This window comes from Salmo salar, chromosome 20 (assembly GCF_965601325.2).
Source record: "Salmo salar chromosome 20, fSalSal1, whole genome shotgun sequence".
NCBI lineage: Eukaryota > Metazoa > Chordata > Actinopteri > Salmoniformes > Salmonidae > Salmo > Salmo salar.
Genome location: NC_138310.1, coordinates 13,319,516 through 13,335,894, shown reverse-complemented (window position 1 = coordinate 13,335,894; position 16,379 = coordinate 13,319,516). Strand labels below are relative to the sequence as shown.

The 16,379-nt window shown below is 42.7% G+C and overlaps 2 protein-coding genes across 2 annotated transcripts in view; both read left to right on the top strand.

The window, feature by feature from the left end:
- LOC106580121 (uncharacterized) overlaps positions 1-8,169 on the top strand; it is a 28,418-nt gene extending 20,249 nt beyond the window's left edge. Inside the window, exons 19-25 of the mRNA XM_014160815.3 lie at positions 254-343; positions 726-906; positions 1,046-1,116; positions 3,939-3,995; positions 4,148-4,187; positions 4,686-6,577; positions 6,673-8,169. Coding sequence (XP_014016290.2) covers positions 254-343; positions 726-906; positions 1,046-1,116; positions 3,939-3,995; positions 4,148-4,187; positions 4,686-6,577; positions 6,673-6,792 — 2,451 coding nt within the window. The 3' untranslated portion in view covers positions 6,793-8,169. The remainder of the gene's footprint in view (positions 1-253; positions 344-725; positions 907-1,045; positions 1,117-3,938; positions 3,996-4,147; positions 4,188-4,685; positions 6,578-6,672) is intronic.
- A 3,014-nt stretch (positions 8,170-11,183) lies between these two features.
- On the top strand, positions 11,184-16,100 carry card9 (caspase recruitment domain family, member 9). The gene is given in 11 exon segments (NM_001140277.1): positions 11,184-11,385; positions 11,613-11,750; positions 12,093-12,418; positions 12,615-12,785; positions 13,203-13,355; positions 13,698-13,823; positions 14,151-14,339; positions 14,725-14,770; positions 14,964-15,073; positions 15,280-15,344; positions 15,509-16,100. Coding segments are annotated over 11 exon segments (1,596 nt in total). The 5' UTR covers positions 11,184-11,213; the 3' UTR covers positions 15,609-16,100.
- The last annotated feature ends 279 nt before the right edge of the window (positions 16,101-16,379 follow it).

Here is a 16,379-nt window from a genome sequence, read left to right as displayed (position 1 = left end):
AACCATAAATATTTACTTAATCAGAGTGTATCACAAAACAGGATCATTAAGCTAGGCAGTTAACATTCATCAGCGGTTTGGAGTGTGGCGTCAATTACACCATGCTCATTTTGAAGTGAGTGTCACTGTTTATGACCTCTGAAATATGATTCTTATTTCAGAATATGTTGGGAAAGTTGGCAAGCTAACCCATTGATCCGGCTTTGTGACATAAAGTAGCATGTGACATTCTCTGTACGTGTTCCTTCTAAAGGATTACAACAGTGACCTGGCCATGCTGAAGGTGTGCTACGGAGAGGTGAGAAACCTGATCGCTTGGAAGAAAGCCAATGCCAGAAAACACGTAAGTCGCCAGGTGACGCTCTCTTTGTGGTGAAACGGGTGTTTCAATTGCTTTTTTTTTTATCCCAAACAAAGTTGTTTCCAGTGGGTACATTTTTATTCATTTGTCTGTATAAATTTTAATAAAAATGTTGCTTATTATTATTACAATCCATCAATGCATCTGACCATTTCATACAAATACGTAGATTATAAACTGTTGAATCAAGGTTGGAAGGGAGTGAACAAAATATGTTGTCATAGTTGTGTGCTCGACGCGTTAGTTGCATGGCCCATCCAGCTCAGTCTGACACAGATTGAGCTTTCTTAGTACAGAGGTCTTCTCCTTGTGAAGCCTGCGATACAGGTCTTCTGTTTTCTATCCCATGCATTTGTCTCTGCAGAAAAACAGTGGGTCTATGAGCGGTGACCAGGGGACAGCCCACAAGTCCTCAAGACAAAAGGAGTCCTCTGCCAACAGTGAAACCTGCATCACTCTCAACTATTCCCTTCAGTTGGCAGTCACTCCCTGGGTGGGCAATGTGCTTATGCCCCCACCACCCTCTTCAAACAAGCGCCGTGAAGGTACTTTACGAGATGTCAAGGCAATAAGTCACAACTTCTCTCTCACTTGTAGAAAACGACAATTTGCATTTTGGTGGTTTCATAGTTGTTTCAGGACTGAACCGATGACTTGATCCTACGATCTCTTGTTTTTTTTTAGCGGACATGGTGCGAGAGAGAGCAGAGAGCATTGGACTCACCAATAGCCCAGTGTTCTTGTTCTTTCTGCAGGTAGGAGATGAACCCACAAATATAACATTTTCTATGAATGAGCACAATTATGTAATTTCATATTATGCCAGTCAGGTTTTACTTAAGGATTCAAGCTCCTAGGCCAGCGTTTTCCAAACTAGGGGTCGAGATCGCCTGATTTTGAAAATAGGGTCGTGAGAGAAACTCTGAGGGAAATAAATCAAATTGTGCTTGGTTTCATAGAACCGGGGTTACGTCAGTGGTTGTAATAAACGGGGGGGGGGGGGTGTTATGTTTTTTCCTACAAATGTGCCTCTATCTTTTGAACCGTTTAAGCTACAAAATATTATGACCCCATCACTGAAAGACTTTCAGGAACACATTCACTGAGTGTACAAAACATTAAGGACAGCTGCTCTATCCATGATATAGACTGACCAGGTGGAAACTATGATCCCTTATTGATGTCACTTGTTAAATCCACTTCAATCGGTGTAGATGAAGGAGAGAAGATGGGTTAAAGAAGGATTTTTAATCCTTGAGACAATTGAGACATGGATTGTGTATGTGTGCCATTCAGAGGGTGAATGGGCAAGACAAAATATTTAAGTGCCTTTGAACGAGGTATGGTGGTAGATGCCAGGCACACCGGTTTGTGTCAAGAACTGCAACGCTGCTGTTTTTCCCTCAACAATTTCCCGTGTGCATCAAGAATGGTCCACCACCCAAAGGACATCCAGCCAACTTGACACAACTGTGGGAAGCATTGTAGTAAACATGGGCCAGCATCCCTGTGGAATGCTTTCGACACCTTGTAGAGTCCATGCCCTGACAAATTGAGGCTGTTCTGAGGGCAAAAAAGGGGGGGTGCAACTCAAATATTAGGAAGGTGTCCTTAATGTTTTTTGTACACTCAGTGTATATTTACCCACAAGCTGAGCAGGACTCATTAGGACAGAGTGAACAGACTAGGCACTAACTCGGACTGGGGGGAAAAAAATAACATCAATGATGTGCTTTTCTACACAAAAGATCATTCAAAATTCTTGCCTGATGATCGTCTGTACTTCCCAATACCTTTCTGGTGCATTTTAGTCATTTAAACCATACTACCTTCGTATTGAAATACTGTACTGTCAAAAGTGGTGTCAGACTGATTTGTAATAGACTGAATAGAATTAAAAAGTAAACATTGGCTGATTACATTCACTTTTTATATATTCAAATGGGGTCATGGGCCAAAAAGGTTTGCGAACCCCTGATGTAGGCCTATGCAGATATTCTGGCCAGTATAGTAACATACACTACCGTTCAACAGCTTGGGGTCACTTAGAAATGTCCTTGTTTTTGAGAAAGACGCCTCACAAGTCCTCAAATGGCAGCTTCATTAAATAGTACCCGCAAAACACCATTCTCAACTTCAACAGTGAAGAGGCGACTCCGGGATGCTGGTCTTCTAGGCAGAATTGCAAAGAAAAAGCCATATCTCAGACTGGCCAATAAAATAATTAAGATGGGCAATGTGGTCATCAAGAACTTCAAGGAGAGCTGTTCAATTGTTCTGAAGAAGTCTTCAGGGCGCCCAAGAAAGTTCAGCAAGCGCCAGGACCGTCTCCTAAAGTTGATTCAGCTGCGGGATCGGGGCACCACCAGTACAGAGCTTGCTCAGGAATGGTAGCAGGCAGGTGTGAGTGCATCTGCACGCACAATGAGGCAAAGACTTTTGGAGGATGGCCTGGTGTCAAGAAGGGCAGCAAAGAATCCACTTCTCTCCAGGAAAAACATCAGGGACAGACTGATTTTATGCAAAAGGTACAGGGATTGGACTGCTGAGGACTGGGGTAAAGTCATTTTCTCTGATGAATCCCCTTTCCGATTGTTTGGGGCATCCGGAAAAAAGCTTGGCCGGAGAAGACAAGGTGAGCGCTACCATCAGTCCTATGTCATGCCAACAGTAAAGCATCCTGAGACCATTCATGTGTGGGGTTGCTTCTCAGCCAAGGGAGTGGGCTCACTCACAATTTTCCCTGAGAACACAGCCATAAATAATGGTACCAACACATCCTCCGAGAGCAACTTCTCCCAACCATCCAGGAACAGTTTGGTGACGAACAATGCCTTTTCCAGCATGATGGATCACCTTGTCATAAAGCTAAAGTGATAACTAAGTGGCTTGAGGAAACCATGGCCAGGAAACTCCCCAGACCTTAATTCCATTGAACTTGTGGTCAAACCTCAAGAGGCGGGTGGACAAACAGAAACCCACAAACTCCTAGCATCCTGCCATCAGTCAGGATGTGGCCCAGAAGTTAAATGACAGCATGCCAGGGCGGATTGCAGATGTCTTGAAAAAGAAGGGTCAACACTGCAAATATTGACTCTGCATCAACTTCATGTAATTGTCAATAAAAGCCTTTGGCACTTATGAAATGCTTGTAATTATACTTCAGTATTCCATAGTAACATCTCACAAAAATATCTAAAGACACTGAAGCAGCAAACTTTGGAGAACTTTTGACCACGACTGTACACTGTATTTCTAATCAATTTGATGTTATTTTAATGGGAAAAAAAATGTGCTTATCTCTCAAAAACAAGGACATTTCTAAGTGACCCCAACTCTTGAAAGGTAGTGTACAGGAAAGATTGAACACGTTTTACAAATGTTCTTTATTGGCATATCAAGAGCACATGACTAGTTATTATGGTACACAATTAATGCATCATAACATCAGCCCAGAATATCTGAAAAAGGTTAACTGATTAAAGTACCATATTTTGAATCCATTGTCAGCCGATCCTGATAGTATGACCAATTATATTATGCATTGCTCATTTTCTAATGTTGTGATCTGAAACAGGTCCTCCGTTTAGATGCAGAAGGCTGTAAGCAGATCATTAAAATGCGTAACAACCAAGTGAGTATAATTTACTACGCTATAAACAAAAAGTGATCCTACTTTACAACCTTCATACGGTTTTACATTTTTGCATCTAAAGTCATTTCTACTTAGAATTAATTTGAACAGGGCTTATTGTAACAATTCTGATGTCAGTTTATCTGTTTCAGGCTGTACTCACGGGAAACAAATCTTGGGAAGCGAAACAGGGTAACATTATATTTGTATATGGCCTTGAATATGTCATACCCTGTGAAGTGACGGCCACTTCCGCTGTACTTCCGTATCGTTTACCATGCTGTTTTGAATTTCATGACACAATCACAAAGCCAATTCATCTTAACGCTGTCAGTTAAGATATAAAATGATGTGTGTTTGTAGAGGAATTTACTTCTACCAGATGCCTTTTATGAAGTTCTGTGCTTGAAGACCAGTACGCTACGTCTTTGGGCATTGAAGACCATAAAAAAATAAAAAATACAAACGTTTAAAAACTACAAGGCTGAGGGGCAGTCACTTCCTGGTTACTTTCAGTGTATTTTTACTACCCAAAATCACTTATACATTAGCTAAGAGGCTCAGTACTCAGTGATGGTCAACTGCACAGTATTTTATATATATATTGTTTTTAAATACATCTATTCATCGATATTACACTTATAATGTGAGTTTAATGTAAATACCCCTGTTTTTATTTACTTTTTCTAGCTTCATTGAAAAACCCAAAGCAACGCCATGGTCCCAGAACAGTGGCCAGTATGCTAAACCAGAAGGGAAAAGAGCAGCAGAACAGTAAGCAGCAGAACAGTCAACTTGTGATGATGATCCCTCAGACCTTTGTCATTGCACCGCCTGTAGTACAGTCCATCCCACATCCTGCGGTCCCCTCCACTCCAACTTCCAGACAACAACTCATGCTTTCCGCACTTACCCAACTCAGACCCTCTTCCCCCACCCAACTCAGACCCTCTACCCCCAGCCGACCTAGACCCTCCACACCTGGTCAACCTGTACTCTCTACGCCCAGCCTACTCATACCCTCCACACCCGGTCAACCTGTACTCTCTACCCCCAGCCTACCCATACCCTCCACACCCGGTCAACCTGTACTCTCTACCCCCAGCCTACCCATACCCTTCACACCCGGTCAACCTGTACTCTCTACCCCCAGCCTACCCATACCCTCCACACCCGGTCAACCTGTACTCTCTACCCCCAGCCTACCCATACCCTCCACACCCGGTCAACCTGTACTCTCTACCCCCAGCCTACCCATACCCTCCACACCCGGTCAACTTATACCATCGACCCCCAACCGACCTATACTCCCTGCTCCCCTTTCCATCCAATCCTCAACTACAATAGACCGGGTGAATGAGGAGGCTAATGAGAATCATTCAGGAAAAAAACGCAATCGTAAACCTACCGAGAAAGCACAGGCCCTCAAGGATGCTGCGATTGCTAAAAAGTCCATGGAAGAGTCGCCCAAACGCAAGAAAGCCCGTACCAAAGAGAGCCTAGTTGTCCAGCCTAACGTGGTTCTGTCCCCTCCACAAACTGCCTGGGTCCTGACGCCCATTGGACTTGTGCCAATCAGTGGCATTGGCATCCAGATGACACCTCAGAATCTACCACGAAATGCTCTTGCACCTGCTTGTCCATCTCCTATTATTATCAACCAGCAAGTCCCTCTAACACTAAATGCTGCTGCAACACAAGCCTCTCCCAATATGACCTATATCTGCCCATCTCCCTCTACCCCTAAAGACCCATCTGCCCTCATGGTATCTCCTGCTTCATCCGTAGCACAGGGAACTGCCTCCCCATCTGTGTTAACCTCTCTCTCCACCTCCATTACCATCACAAACAACACTGCTCTAAGAATGACCAACCCAGTGAAACGCATGAGAATAACTAACCCAGTCATGCAGACTGTGGCAACCACTTGTCCTCAGCTCAATGCAGTTTCACCTGTTCCCATGAACACGGTCATCTCGGCTCCCATCAGACCACAGACTGGCCGTCCACAGGCTTCAGTCCTCAACGTCCCTCCAGGCTCCCTTCCAGCCTCATTTCCACAGGGGGGAGCCCTCCGAATTGTGCAGCTTAACCACCCTAAAAGTGGCCCTCCACCCCGCAATCCTGAGCTAATGCAGTTTGATCCCAACCTGATGTTCATGGAGGACCCGGCACAAGTGAGAGAGTGGTTGAGCGGCAAGCGAGGAGTTTCTCTTCCGGATTTGGACGTCACTCTGCCCTACCTACCCCCCTTTGTCAGCAGTCTTAATACCCTATCGGGCCTCCTGAAATGTAAAAAGACGTTGGCAGTTCGTGCAATGCAGCTCCTGCCCCCAGAGGAGAAAGAGAACCAGGAAGAGCAGAAGCAGGTAGCTGCAGTGCGGAGCTTTGTGGCAGAGCGCTTCAGCCATAACCCAGGCTACCTGCTCCTGAAGGCTCGCTTCTTGTCCTGTTTCACCATGCCTGCTCTTTTGGCTACTATCAATCCGGTGAAACTCTCCAAGTCCCCCACCCCGGACCACGGTGATGTGGAGGAGGAACCTTTCAGGAACCATCCAGTGGAGCAGACAACAACACTCCAGGTGAGTTCAGTCTCAAACCATGTGTTTGTAAACACTGCCATGCTGTCCTCCTCCTTTCACTCAACCGCTTAGCTTGTGTTATGATCTTTTCTCAGGCTCCTCTGCTAAGCACTGACGGAAAAGGACCTCCTGCCACCTTCTTCTCTGGAATCACCACAAGAAATAAAAGTCGCTACCTCAACACGGACAAAGCAAATGGAGTCGTTTTGGAATGACGTGTGGTTTTACGGGTTAACCAGGTTTTGTTTGAAAGTTCTTGCCAATTTTGTTGTGACGTCACTGTCATAGAAATCAATGTTACTGGAATTGATAGAAGATAGCAGTGGATAGATGTGTTCTATTTCCCTCAATACAGAATAGTTCAGATGAATTTTAAGCTGTTGAATTTGCACTGAACTAGTGGTCACCAACCTGTTCTGAATCAAGATCACTGAGTCAAAATGCAAGCTGATCTACCGCTCATATTTTTGAAATAAACATGACTTAAAAAATGTAAGCCTATGTAACATTAACCAGTTCTGTAGCCATGAAGTTAGTGCAGTAGGCTATAGGCCCCAATACATTATCACTGCATATTTGTTCAGTTCGAATTGCCCTGGCAATGTCCTTCTCAGACCAGTTTGAAAATAAATATATCACACACAACATTTGGTATATCATCACACTGGTAATAGATAATTTGTTGTATTACTTGTGAGGCACAGCTGAGTGAGCATAATAATTTGCCTTTATTTTTTTACTGGACTGATGGCCTGCATCTGATGGTCAATCTGAGGAGAAGGAGCAGCTCTGAGGCTTCCTCTCACCCGACTCGCCATCCCTCCGCTCTCCCGCCCTCTGCTGAGAAAAGGGGACACAGTCTTCCAGCTGATGGCAAAAGTCAAGTTGCACTGCATTATTTCTGCCTCGTGCACAAATGAATGTTGTTACTCCTATAACCAGAGAAAGTGAAATATTCCTCGATATTAAAGACAAGCGGCTAATAATAAGCTTATCGGAATGCTTTTATATACTCATTCATTGCAGCGTGATTGGAAGTATTCTATGCATTCTATGATGGCTTATAAAAGTGTTGACGGGGCTGAATAACTTAAACATGAACTTATAAAAACAGCAGCTTTTTGCTGTATTCGTTGAGTCTCGAGTCATGTTTTTTTAATTCTGACAGTATCAACTTTGCTGTGAGTTCAAGGCTTCTTTTTACAGTCTAAGGCACAAGGACACTGCAGACATGGTGATCTGAGCTATCTGATTGGTTAGTGGCAGGCCTATAGGTTCACTTGATTTGCTCTACCTTCGGACACATGAAATTGATAAATGGGAACACAGTCTTCCCTGTGCTAGGGCCGCTGAATCAAGTGCACCTACTGCCAACAGTGCGGGGAAAAAAAAAATAGCATGGCTTTTTTTTTTTTTTTTTACAGAAATGGTTGGTGATCGACGGGTTGGTGACCACTGCACTAAACTAATTGTTCATATTTGTACTTGTTTTTGTTCATAATTGAATTTTTCTTATACATATTGTGAAAAGAGAAAGTTATGTTGACTTGTACATATTTTGTAATAAATCATTCTACTTGTTTAAAAAGAAATGTCTGGATGGATCTTCAGAGCACTCGGCTCAAGTTGACCCTCAGCAATTTATTTGCAGATCACAGTCCATATACCCATTTCCATGGTCAATAATATACTGAGCAAAAATGTCAAAGATTTTTCTGAGTTACAGTTCATATAAGTAAATGGGGTAAATTTAAATTTATTAGGCCCTAATCTATGTATTTCACATGACTAGGAATACAGATATGTTGGTCACAGATACCTTTCAAAGAATGTAGGGGCGTGGATCAGAAAACCAGTCAGTATCTGGTGTGACCACCACTTGCCTCATGCAGTGCGACACATCTCCTTTGCCTAGAGTTGATCAGGCTGTTGATTGTGGAATGTTGTCCCACTCCTCTTCAATTGCTATGCCAAGTTTCTGGATATTGGCGGGAACTGAAACACGCTGTCATACACGTCGATCTAGAGCATCTCAAACATGCTCAGTGAGTGACGTGTCTGGTGAGTATGCAGGCCATGGAAAAACTAGGACATTTTCAGCTTCCCGGAATTGTGTACAGCTCCTTATGACATGGGGCCGTGCATTGTCGTGAAACACGAGGTGATGGCGGCGGATGGATGGCATGACAATGGGCCTCAGGATATCTTTACGGTATCTGTATTTAAATTGCTATCGATAAAATGCAATTGTGTTTGTTGTCCATAGCTTATGCCTGCCCATACCGTAACCCCACCGCCACCATGGGACAACCTGTTGAAAACGTTGACATCCGCAAACCACTCGCCCACGCGACACTATACACATGGTCTGCTGTTGTGAGGCCTGTTGGACGTACTGCCAAATTCTCTAAAATGACTTTGGAGGTGGACTGTTGTTGAGAAATGAACAGTCGATCCTCTGGCAACACCTCTGGTGGATATTCCTGCAGTCAGCATGCCAATTGCACACGCCTTCAAAACTTAAGACATCTGTGGCATTGTGTGACAAAACTGCACATTTTAGAGTGGCATTTTATTGTCCCCCAGCACAAGGTGCACTTGTGTAATGATCACGCGATTTAATCAGCTTCTTGATATGCCACACCTGTCAGGTGGATGGATTATCTTGGCAAAGCAGAAATGCTCACTAACAGGGATGTAAACACAACATTTGACAGAAATAAGATTTTTGTGTGTATGGAACATATCTGGGATCTTTTATTTCAGCTCATGAAACATGGGACCAACACTTTACATGTTGCATTCATATTTTTGTTCAGTGTAGTATAAATCTGCAAAAAATACTTTAATTAAGCAATAAGGCCCGAACAGGTGTGGTATATATGGCCAATATACCACGGCTAAGGGCTGTTCTTGGGCACAATGCAACCCAAAGTACCTGGATTCAGCCCTTAGCCATGGTACTGAAGACAGGTTTGTGCCTTTCCAAATCATGTCCAACCAATTGAATTTACCACAGGTGGACTCCGATCAAGTTGTAGAAACATCTCAAGGATGATCAATAGAAACAGGATGCACCGGAGATACATTTTCCAGTCTGAGTATTCAGACCCTTTGCTATGAGACTGGAAATGTATCTCCGGTCCATCCCGTTTCCATTGATCAAACAGGTTTTAAGAACAAAAAAACAAAAAAAATGTATTTACATAAGTATTCAGACCCTTTGCTATGAGACTGGAAATGTATCTCCGGTGCATTCTGTTTCCATTGATCATCCTTGAGATGTTTCTACAACATGATTGGAGTCCACCTGTGGTAAATTCAACCTTGGACATGATTTGGAAAGGCACACACCTGTCTATAGTACCATGGCTAAGGGCTGCATCCAGGTACTTTGCGTTGCTGAGGATGATTTTTTTATTTAATGCATTTTTGAATAAGGCTGTAACGTAACAAAATGTGGAAAAAGTCAAGGGGTCTGAATACTTTCTGAAGGCACTGTATATTAGCCATATACCACAACCCCCCAAGGTGCCTTATTGCTATTATAAACTGGTTACCATTGTAATTAGACCAGTAAATAGTAATTGCTTGTCACACCCATGGTATATGGTCTGAAATAATACAGCATTCAGCCAATCAGCATTCAGGGCTCAAATCACCTGGTTTATAACACTCATTATAATCTGGCAGGTTGGTTTAATTGTGGTCAAAGTTTGGCCAGAAATTACCTCAAAGGGGCACACCTCTCTGCCTGTGAACAAATGTTTTATTTATCCAGGATGCAAAAGTTTATTAGCCTAAAACGAACAATTGTGCGGTTCCATGAGCTAATAGTAATGCAAAATTCTGGTAACTTTCCCAAAAATCCTGGCTGAAATATTCCCGGGATCAGGAGGGAATAAGCAGGAAATCTGACATTCTCTAACCAGGATTTCTGGGAAAACCTGGGAATTTTGGAAAAGTTACTGGAATTCTGCAATCCTAGTTAATAAATGTATTAATATTATATTGTGTGTGTATATAAACTAGTCAATACTCAATGAGGAACTTGTTTTGAATATTATTTGCAATGAAGAAAATCCATTATTTTACCTTAACTTTCAAAACTAGAGTAATTAAGTCGTTTTATCACCAGAACTGTTTTAGCAACAAACAAGATGAAAGAAAATGATTGAGCGAGTCAGTCAGTCATTGCCTCAAAGTCATTAAAGAAGAGGGTGAGTAACTGCAGATGTCCGTACTACTGTCAATACTCTATCACTCTAATCACTCCATAATTCTGTGTTGGCTTATTAGGAAAAAGGAACATGCTGTATGTTGGTAGGTCGATTATAAACACCTTTTCAAGAAGTCAGTACTGTTGTTACATTTTCCCTATTAAACATTTCTTGAAGAGTTTGTCTCAGCACAAATACTTGTGAAATGGGGGAAATGGAAAAACTGAAATAACTTCTACAAAAAAGGAACTTGACTCTTGCATCATAAAACAGCAGTTCCACTTAACAGTTCCACATTTGGATTGTAGCCACTTTAACAACTAGAGTTCGCACCAAGTTGATAAACCCTTAGTGAAGGAGTTATTAGAGCAGCAGGGACCCAGAGACAATTGGGACTGACAGTCAGTGTGTCAGATATGGAGGATGAGGAATGCTGGGTCCAGCTGGAGGAATACAGACTGCTGCTGATAAAGACCATTGAGCCGTCGCAAATCACTCCCTACCTGCGGCAGTGCAAGGTGCTAAACTGTGATGATGAGGAGCAGATATTCAATGACCCCAATCTGGTCGTCCGCCGACGTAAAGTAGGTAAGGCACTGTCTTCTATTTCAGGTTACTGAGAAAACGGTCAAGTGTTCCACGTTTTACAACAATTAAGTTGCATTCCAGGTCATCTTTATTGCAATTGCACTGCGCATCTCAGATGATTGCTATATATCAGTTCAGCCATTGAGAGATGTGATAATTTGCCAAATAAAGATGAACTGAAATGCATGTCCATACCTTACTTTTAAACCTCAGATTCATGCTCACAGGTGCACTATTGGATATTCTTCAAAGAACTGGACACAAAGGCTACGTTGCATTCCTCGAGAGTTTGGAGCTGGACTATCCTCAACTGTATCGCAAAATTACTGGCAAAGAACCTGCCCGGGTCTTCTCTATACTAGTTGGTGAGTAGCTATGAACCATCTGTCTGTAGAAAAGTTGTGTATTTTCCATTCAAGCTTTTATACATTTTTGTAAGTTATGAGTTAAATGTATTGCTCAGATCCTTCAGAGTGCCAATGTCTGACTGTAACAATGGATTTGACCATAATATAACATCACAGGAGGTTGGTGGCACCTTAATTGAGGAGGACGGACTCGTGGTAATGGCTGGAGCGGAATGGTATCAAACACATGGTTTCCATGTGTTTGACATTCCATTTACTCCGTTCCAGCCATTATTATGATCTGTCCTCCCTTCAGCAGCCTCCACTGCATAACATACTGTCCTCTCTCTGACATCATAGACACGGTGGGTGAGTCAGGACTGACTCAGTTCTTGATGAATGAGGTCACACGTCTGCAGAAAGGACTGCAGGAGGAACGCCGGCGCAGACAAGAGGCCGCTGCGGCTGTAGCCGCGCAGGAGGACGCTGTCCGCCAACACCAGGTTAGGGAGAGGGAGCTGCGGAAGCAACAGGAGCGTGTGCGTCGTATGCGGGAAGAGAAGGACCGGCAGTGGGAGGAGGTACGCCACCTGAAGGATGAGAACTACAGCCTAATGCACAATGTTACCAAGCTGAGCGAAGAGAAGAACAGTGCCCTCATGTCCAACCGTGATCTGCAGCTGGAGGTGAGATGGTGGGGGGGGGGGGGGGGGGGTTGCATCTCTGGCAAACCCAAACCCAACAACTTATGACGAATGGTTAACATTTTTAGTATAAAAATACCTCTGCAGTCATACATGTTGACACATTTTGTTAGAGAACAGCACAAACTCAATCAGCAACAGCGAATACAGTTTTTACGGGATTTTTATTGATCAATAGATAGAGAAGCTGAAGCACTGCCTGATGAACGCAGAGAGCGACTCAAAAATCAGAACTGTGAAACTGAAGAACGCCATGGAGCAGAGACCCAGTCAGGACAGGATGTTGCAGCTCCAGAGACACAATCAGCTGCTCACAGCGCGCATCCAGGAACTGGAGGCGTCTGCTCAGGTACCTTTAATCTCTCCTCAATCAGTTTCAGTGATCATTTCTCAACAAATGTTTGGATATGCAGTGAAATAAAAAGGACAATGCGCTGCACTAGACCCATTTTGGAATAACAACTAAGAGTGCCATTTTGTGCGCCGCAAGAAAAATGTATTTGCAAATAAAGTACATGTGATTTTTCAGATGCACAATTGTACCCTTTTCGCACTTCTGAGCCAAGTCGTGCTGAGCTGAGCAGAGCAGAGCTGTACTGTGCTGGCTTGGTTACACATCCACTATAGTTTGAGGGAACTCTGCTGAAAAGGACAACGTGAAAAGAAAATATCTGAATCTGCAACAGTGCGATTCAGGCCGGTACAGTAGTGTGGTAAAAGTATTGTCTTGAGTAGTGTGACAGGATTCATCTGTATGTTCCAACAGGGGACAGCTCCAGCCCCCTTGGATCAAGAGAGGCTGAGCGCTGAAAGTCTAGAGGACTACAAGCAGCACTCTCAGGCTCAGCACCAGGAGCTGGTCGACAACATCTACACCCTGCGCAGAGATCTGCACGATGCTGAGGCACTGCGGAATAGGGTATACATCACAACCTGATATTTTTCCACAACAATGAGCACTGTTTAGGATTAGTTGTAGAGAAGACTACTGATTATATTAGCATTTTTTAAAAATATAAGTTATTCAACTGTTCTTTCAACACAGGTGCAAAATGTATAACACAAATCACATTATTTCCTCAGAATGCTGATCCTCAGCATCGGAATTCATAAATGTCCTTATTTTTGTCATCTGCCCAAGCTTGTTCCTCATTCATTGGAATAGCTGCCTGTGTGTTAAATTGTGCAAGTTGGGTTTTCCCGTGATGGGGAAAGTTCTGTTGTTCTAATTGTAATAAGTAAGTTTGATTTATTCTTGCAGTACTTGGAGGCGAACGAGGTTCTTGACTTGAAATGCACAACATTGAAGAAGGATGCCAAAATGTATCGTGACCGATTGGAGGGTATCCTGAAACAGATGGATGAGGTTATCAGGGAGAGAGACAAGGTGAACATGCTGTGATTCTAGAACTGTGTCATTCTACGACTTCACTGGCTTCGTGGCAAATCCTAACTTCCCCTTTCACTTAGTCATGCATTGATGTCAATGCATGACTAAGTGAAAATTCAAGTGAAGGCTAAGATTCGTCCCATAGTGCTTATTTTAATTTGATCCAAAAGAGTTTACTTCTGTTTGATCAAAATGAAATAATTGACTATCTGAGTGGTTGTGATCAGATGTTCATCCAACCACACTTGCCATCTGTTTCATATAAACCACTACAGCAAAGCAAACCAAAGCCCCTGTTTTGTCTTTCCTCTATTGTTGCGATAGGCCATCGCCTCTCGAGAGGAGTACCACCAGGAGAATTGCCGGAGCCTCCAGGATAAGGACCAGTACCGGAAACAGATTCGGGAGCTGGGTGAGCGCTGTGATGAGCTGCAGGTCCAGTTGTTCCGGACAGAGGGAGAGGTTATTGCACTACAGACCAGGCTTCACAGACACACCTGCTCCAAACATGATGTGAGAATGGGTTCCACCAACCGCTTTCATTTAGATCTGTTTTAATTCAAACCTAGAATATTACTGGATTCACTGAATTGCAAGCTTCTCAGATTCTCTCTCCATTAATTGTTTCCATAAAATGTTTTGGGAAAGGATAGCCTAGGATAGCCTTTTGATTTTGGAAACATATTTACATGAATTAACGTCTTTCAGTCTCAGACGTCAGACTTTGAGCATGGTTCCTTGGAGAAATTGTAAATGTAATTTGCTTCCTGATTTATAACAATGCGGTATTATTACTTTTGAAATCGGTGTTTCTGTTTTGGCAACTCATGTGTTTTCCTGTCTCTGCAACCCACTTTAGATTGAGTGTGCTTTTTTTCCCATGTGTTCTCTTCCACAGAAAAGTCAGACCAGTGAGGAAGACTGCAAAGATAAATTAACCAAAGGCAAGTAATCCATGACAAGTGACAAATAACCATCACAACAACAAAAAAGATATTCAATAACGATCAGAAAAGTTCTAGTTGTTGTGCTCTGGCTAATCATGAGCTTGGCTTAAGATGTGATTTGACCGTGCTTTTTTGAAATCCTAGCATTCTATGTTAGCTATTTAAAAAACATATATTTTTTTTATCACAGCTAGTAGTGTGGAGCTGCAAAGTCCGACATCAGGGGAGTATGATGTGTGCATTGCTTCGCAAGACAACCAGCTGTGTGCAGGAGGGCCCAGGGAGGAGAATATCTCAACAGTAAGTACCTTCAATTGTTTATCTCTTGACTAGTTGAGGTTTTCTTATTACCGTACATAGCAAACCACTTATCAGTAGTCGCGTCAACTGAAATCACTTCTCTCCATCTGGATGGAACACACGTCAAATTTTGTTTCAGTTTAAAAGGAAACCGATGTGAAGTTAATGTGTATTGTAAATGTATTTTTCTTTGTTTCATGCGCCAGGAAAGAGTGGATGAGGTCTTAGGCTGCAGCAAGCCCAGATCGAGGTGTAACTTCTACTACAGAAGGTTGGTTCATATGTTTTAGGGAACATTTGTTGAAATCTGTATTTTGTCATAAATTGTCTCCATAGGGGTTATGCATGGGAGTGATTTTGGTATGGTAACGAGGCTTGTTTTATGCTGCTTGTTCTTAGAATTTTTTTAATAATAATTTCATTCTTCAACAACAGGAAACGTGTCCTCAGGTCAAAGCCCACATGGAAGGAACACACACCTTGTCACCTAGACAACAGCAGTGGAAGTGGCAACACTGACTCGGATGGAATATGACTGAGAGAGGGGGAACAGAGGAGGGGCTGGGTGACATGGCAAGGACCTTCAGACACAGGCTAGTTTACATTCTTAAACAAAACATTTTGAATTATTTAATCAATTGAAGTAATCATTTTGTTGTGAATGAATATGAATATGTTTAATCTTTGTATTTTTCCAATAATATTTTTATATTTTGAACCGTGATTGCATGATGAATGTGTTTTTGGATGCAAGTCACTTCTACCAGAGATGGTATCAAAACCTTCCTCTGATATCTTTGCTTGTATCTCTTCATGTGCATTTTAGAAGAAATGCAAAAGCAGAGGAAAGTGGGGATAATGAATGGCGAAGAAAAGTAAAGATAAAATTTGTATAGAAATATTCGATAAAGAGGCGTGGTACACACTTGCACTTTGTCCACAAAATGCAGACACTGTTTGGAATTTATGGACACAAAAAGTTACAATCTTTGCATTTTGTGTCACGGAATAAAATGTTTTCACAAAATGTTACATGTTGCAAATGGAGCCCCCATAACTTGGAGCAGGGATGAGCAACTTTGATGGGGGTAGGGGCCACAAAAAAATCTGAACTCATCATGAGGGGCTGCAGTGGCTCGTGGGTCTGTGAACCCACATCCATACCCACACATGCAGTCAGAGCTGGCACTAGCCTTTAAGGGGCCCAAATATTTATTTTTGCCCAATCCATTTTAGCGGTTAATTTCCTGCAATTCAACACATTTTGCTATGAGGTGGAGAGAAAATGTTGCAATTTTGTAACAGA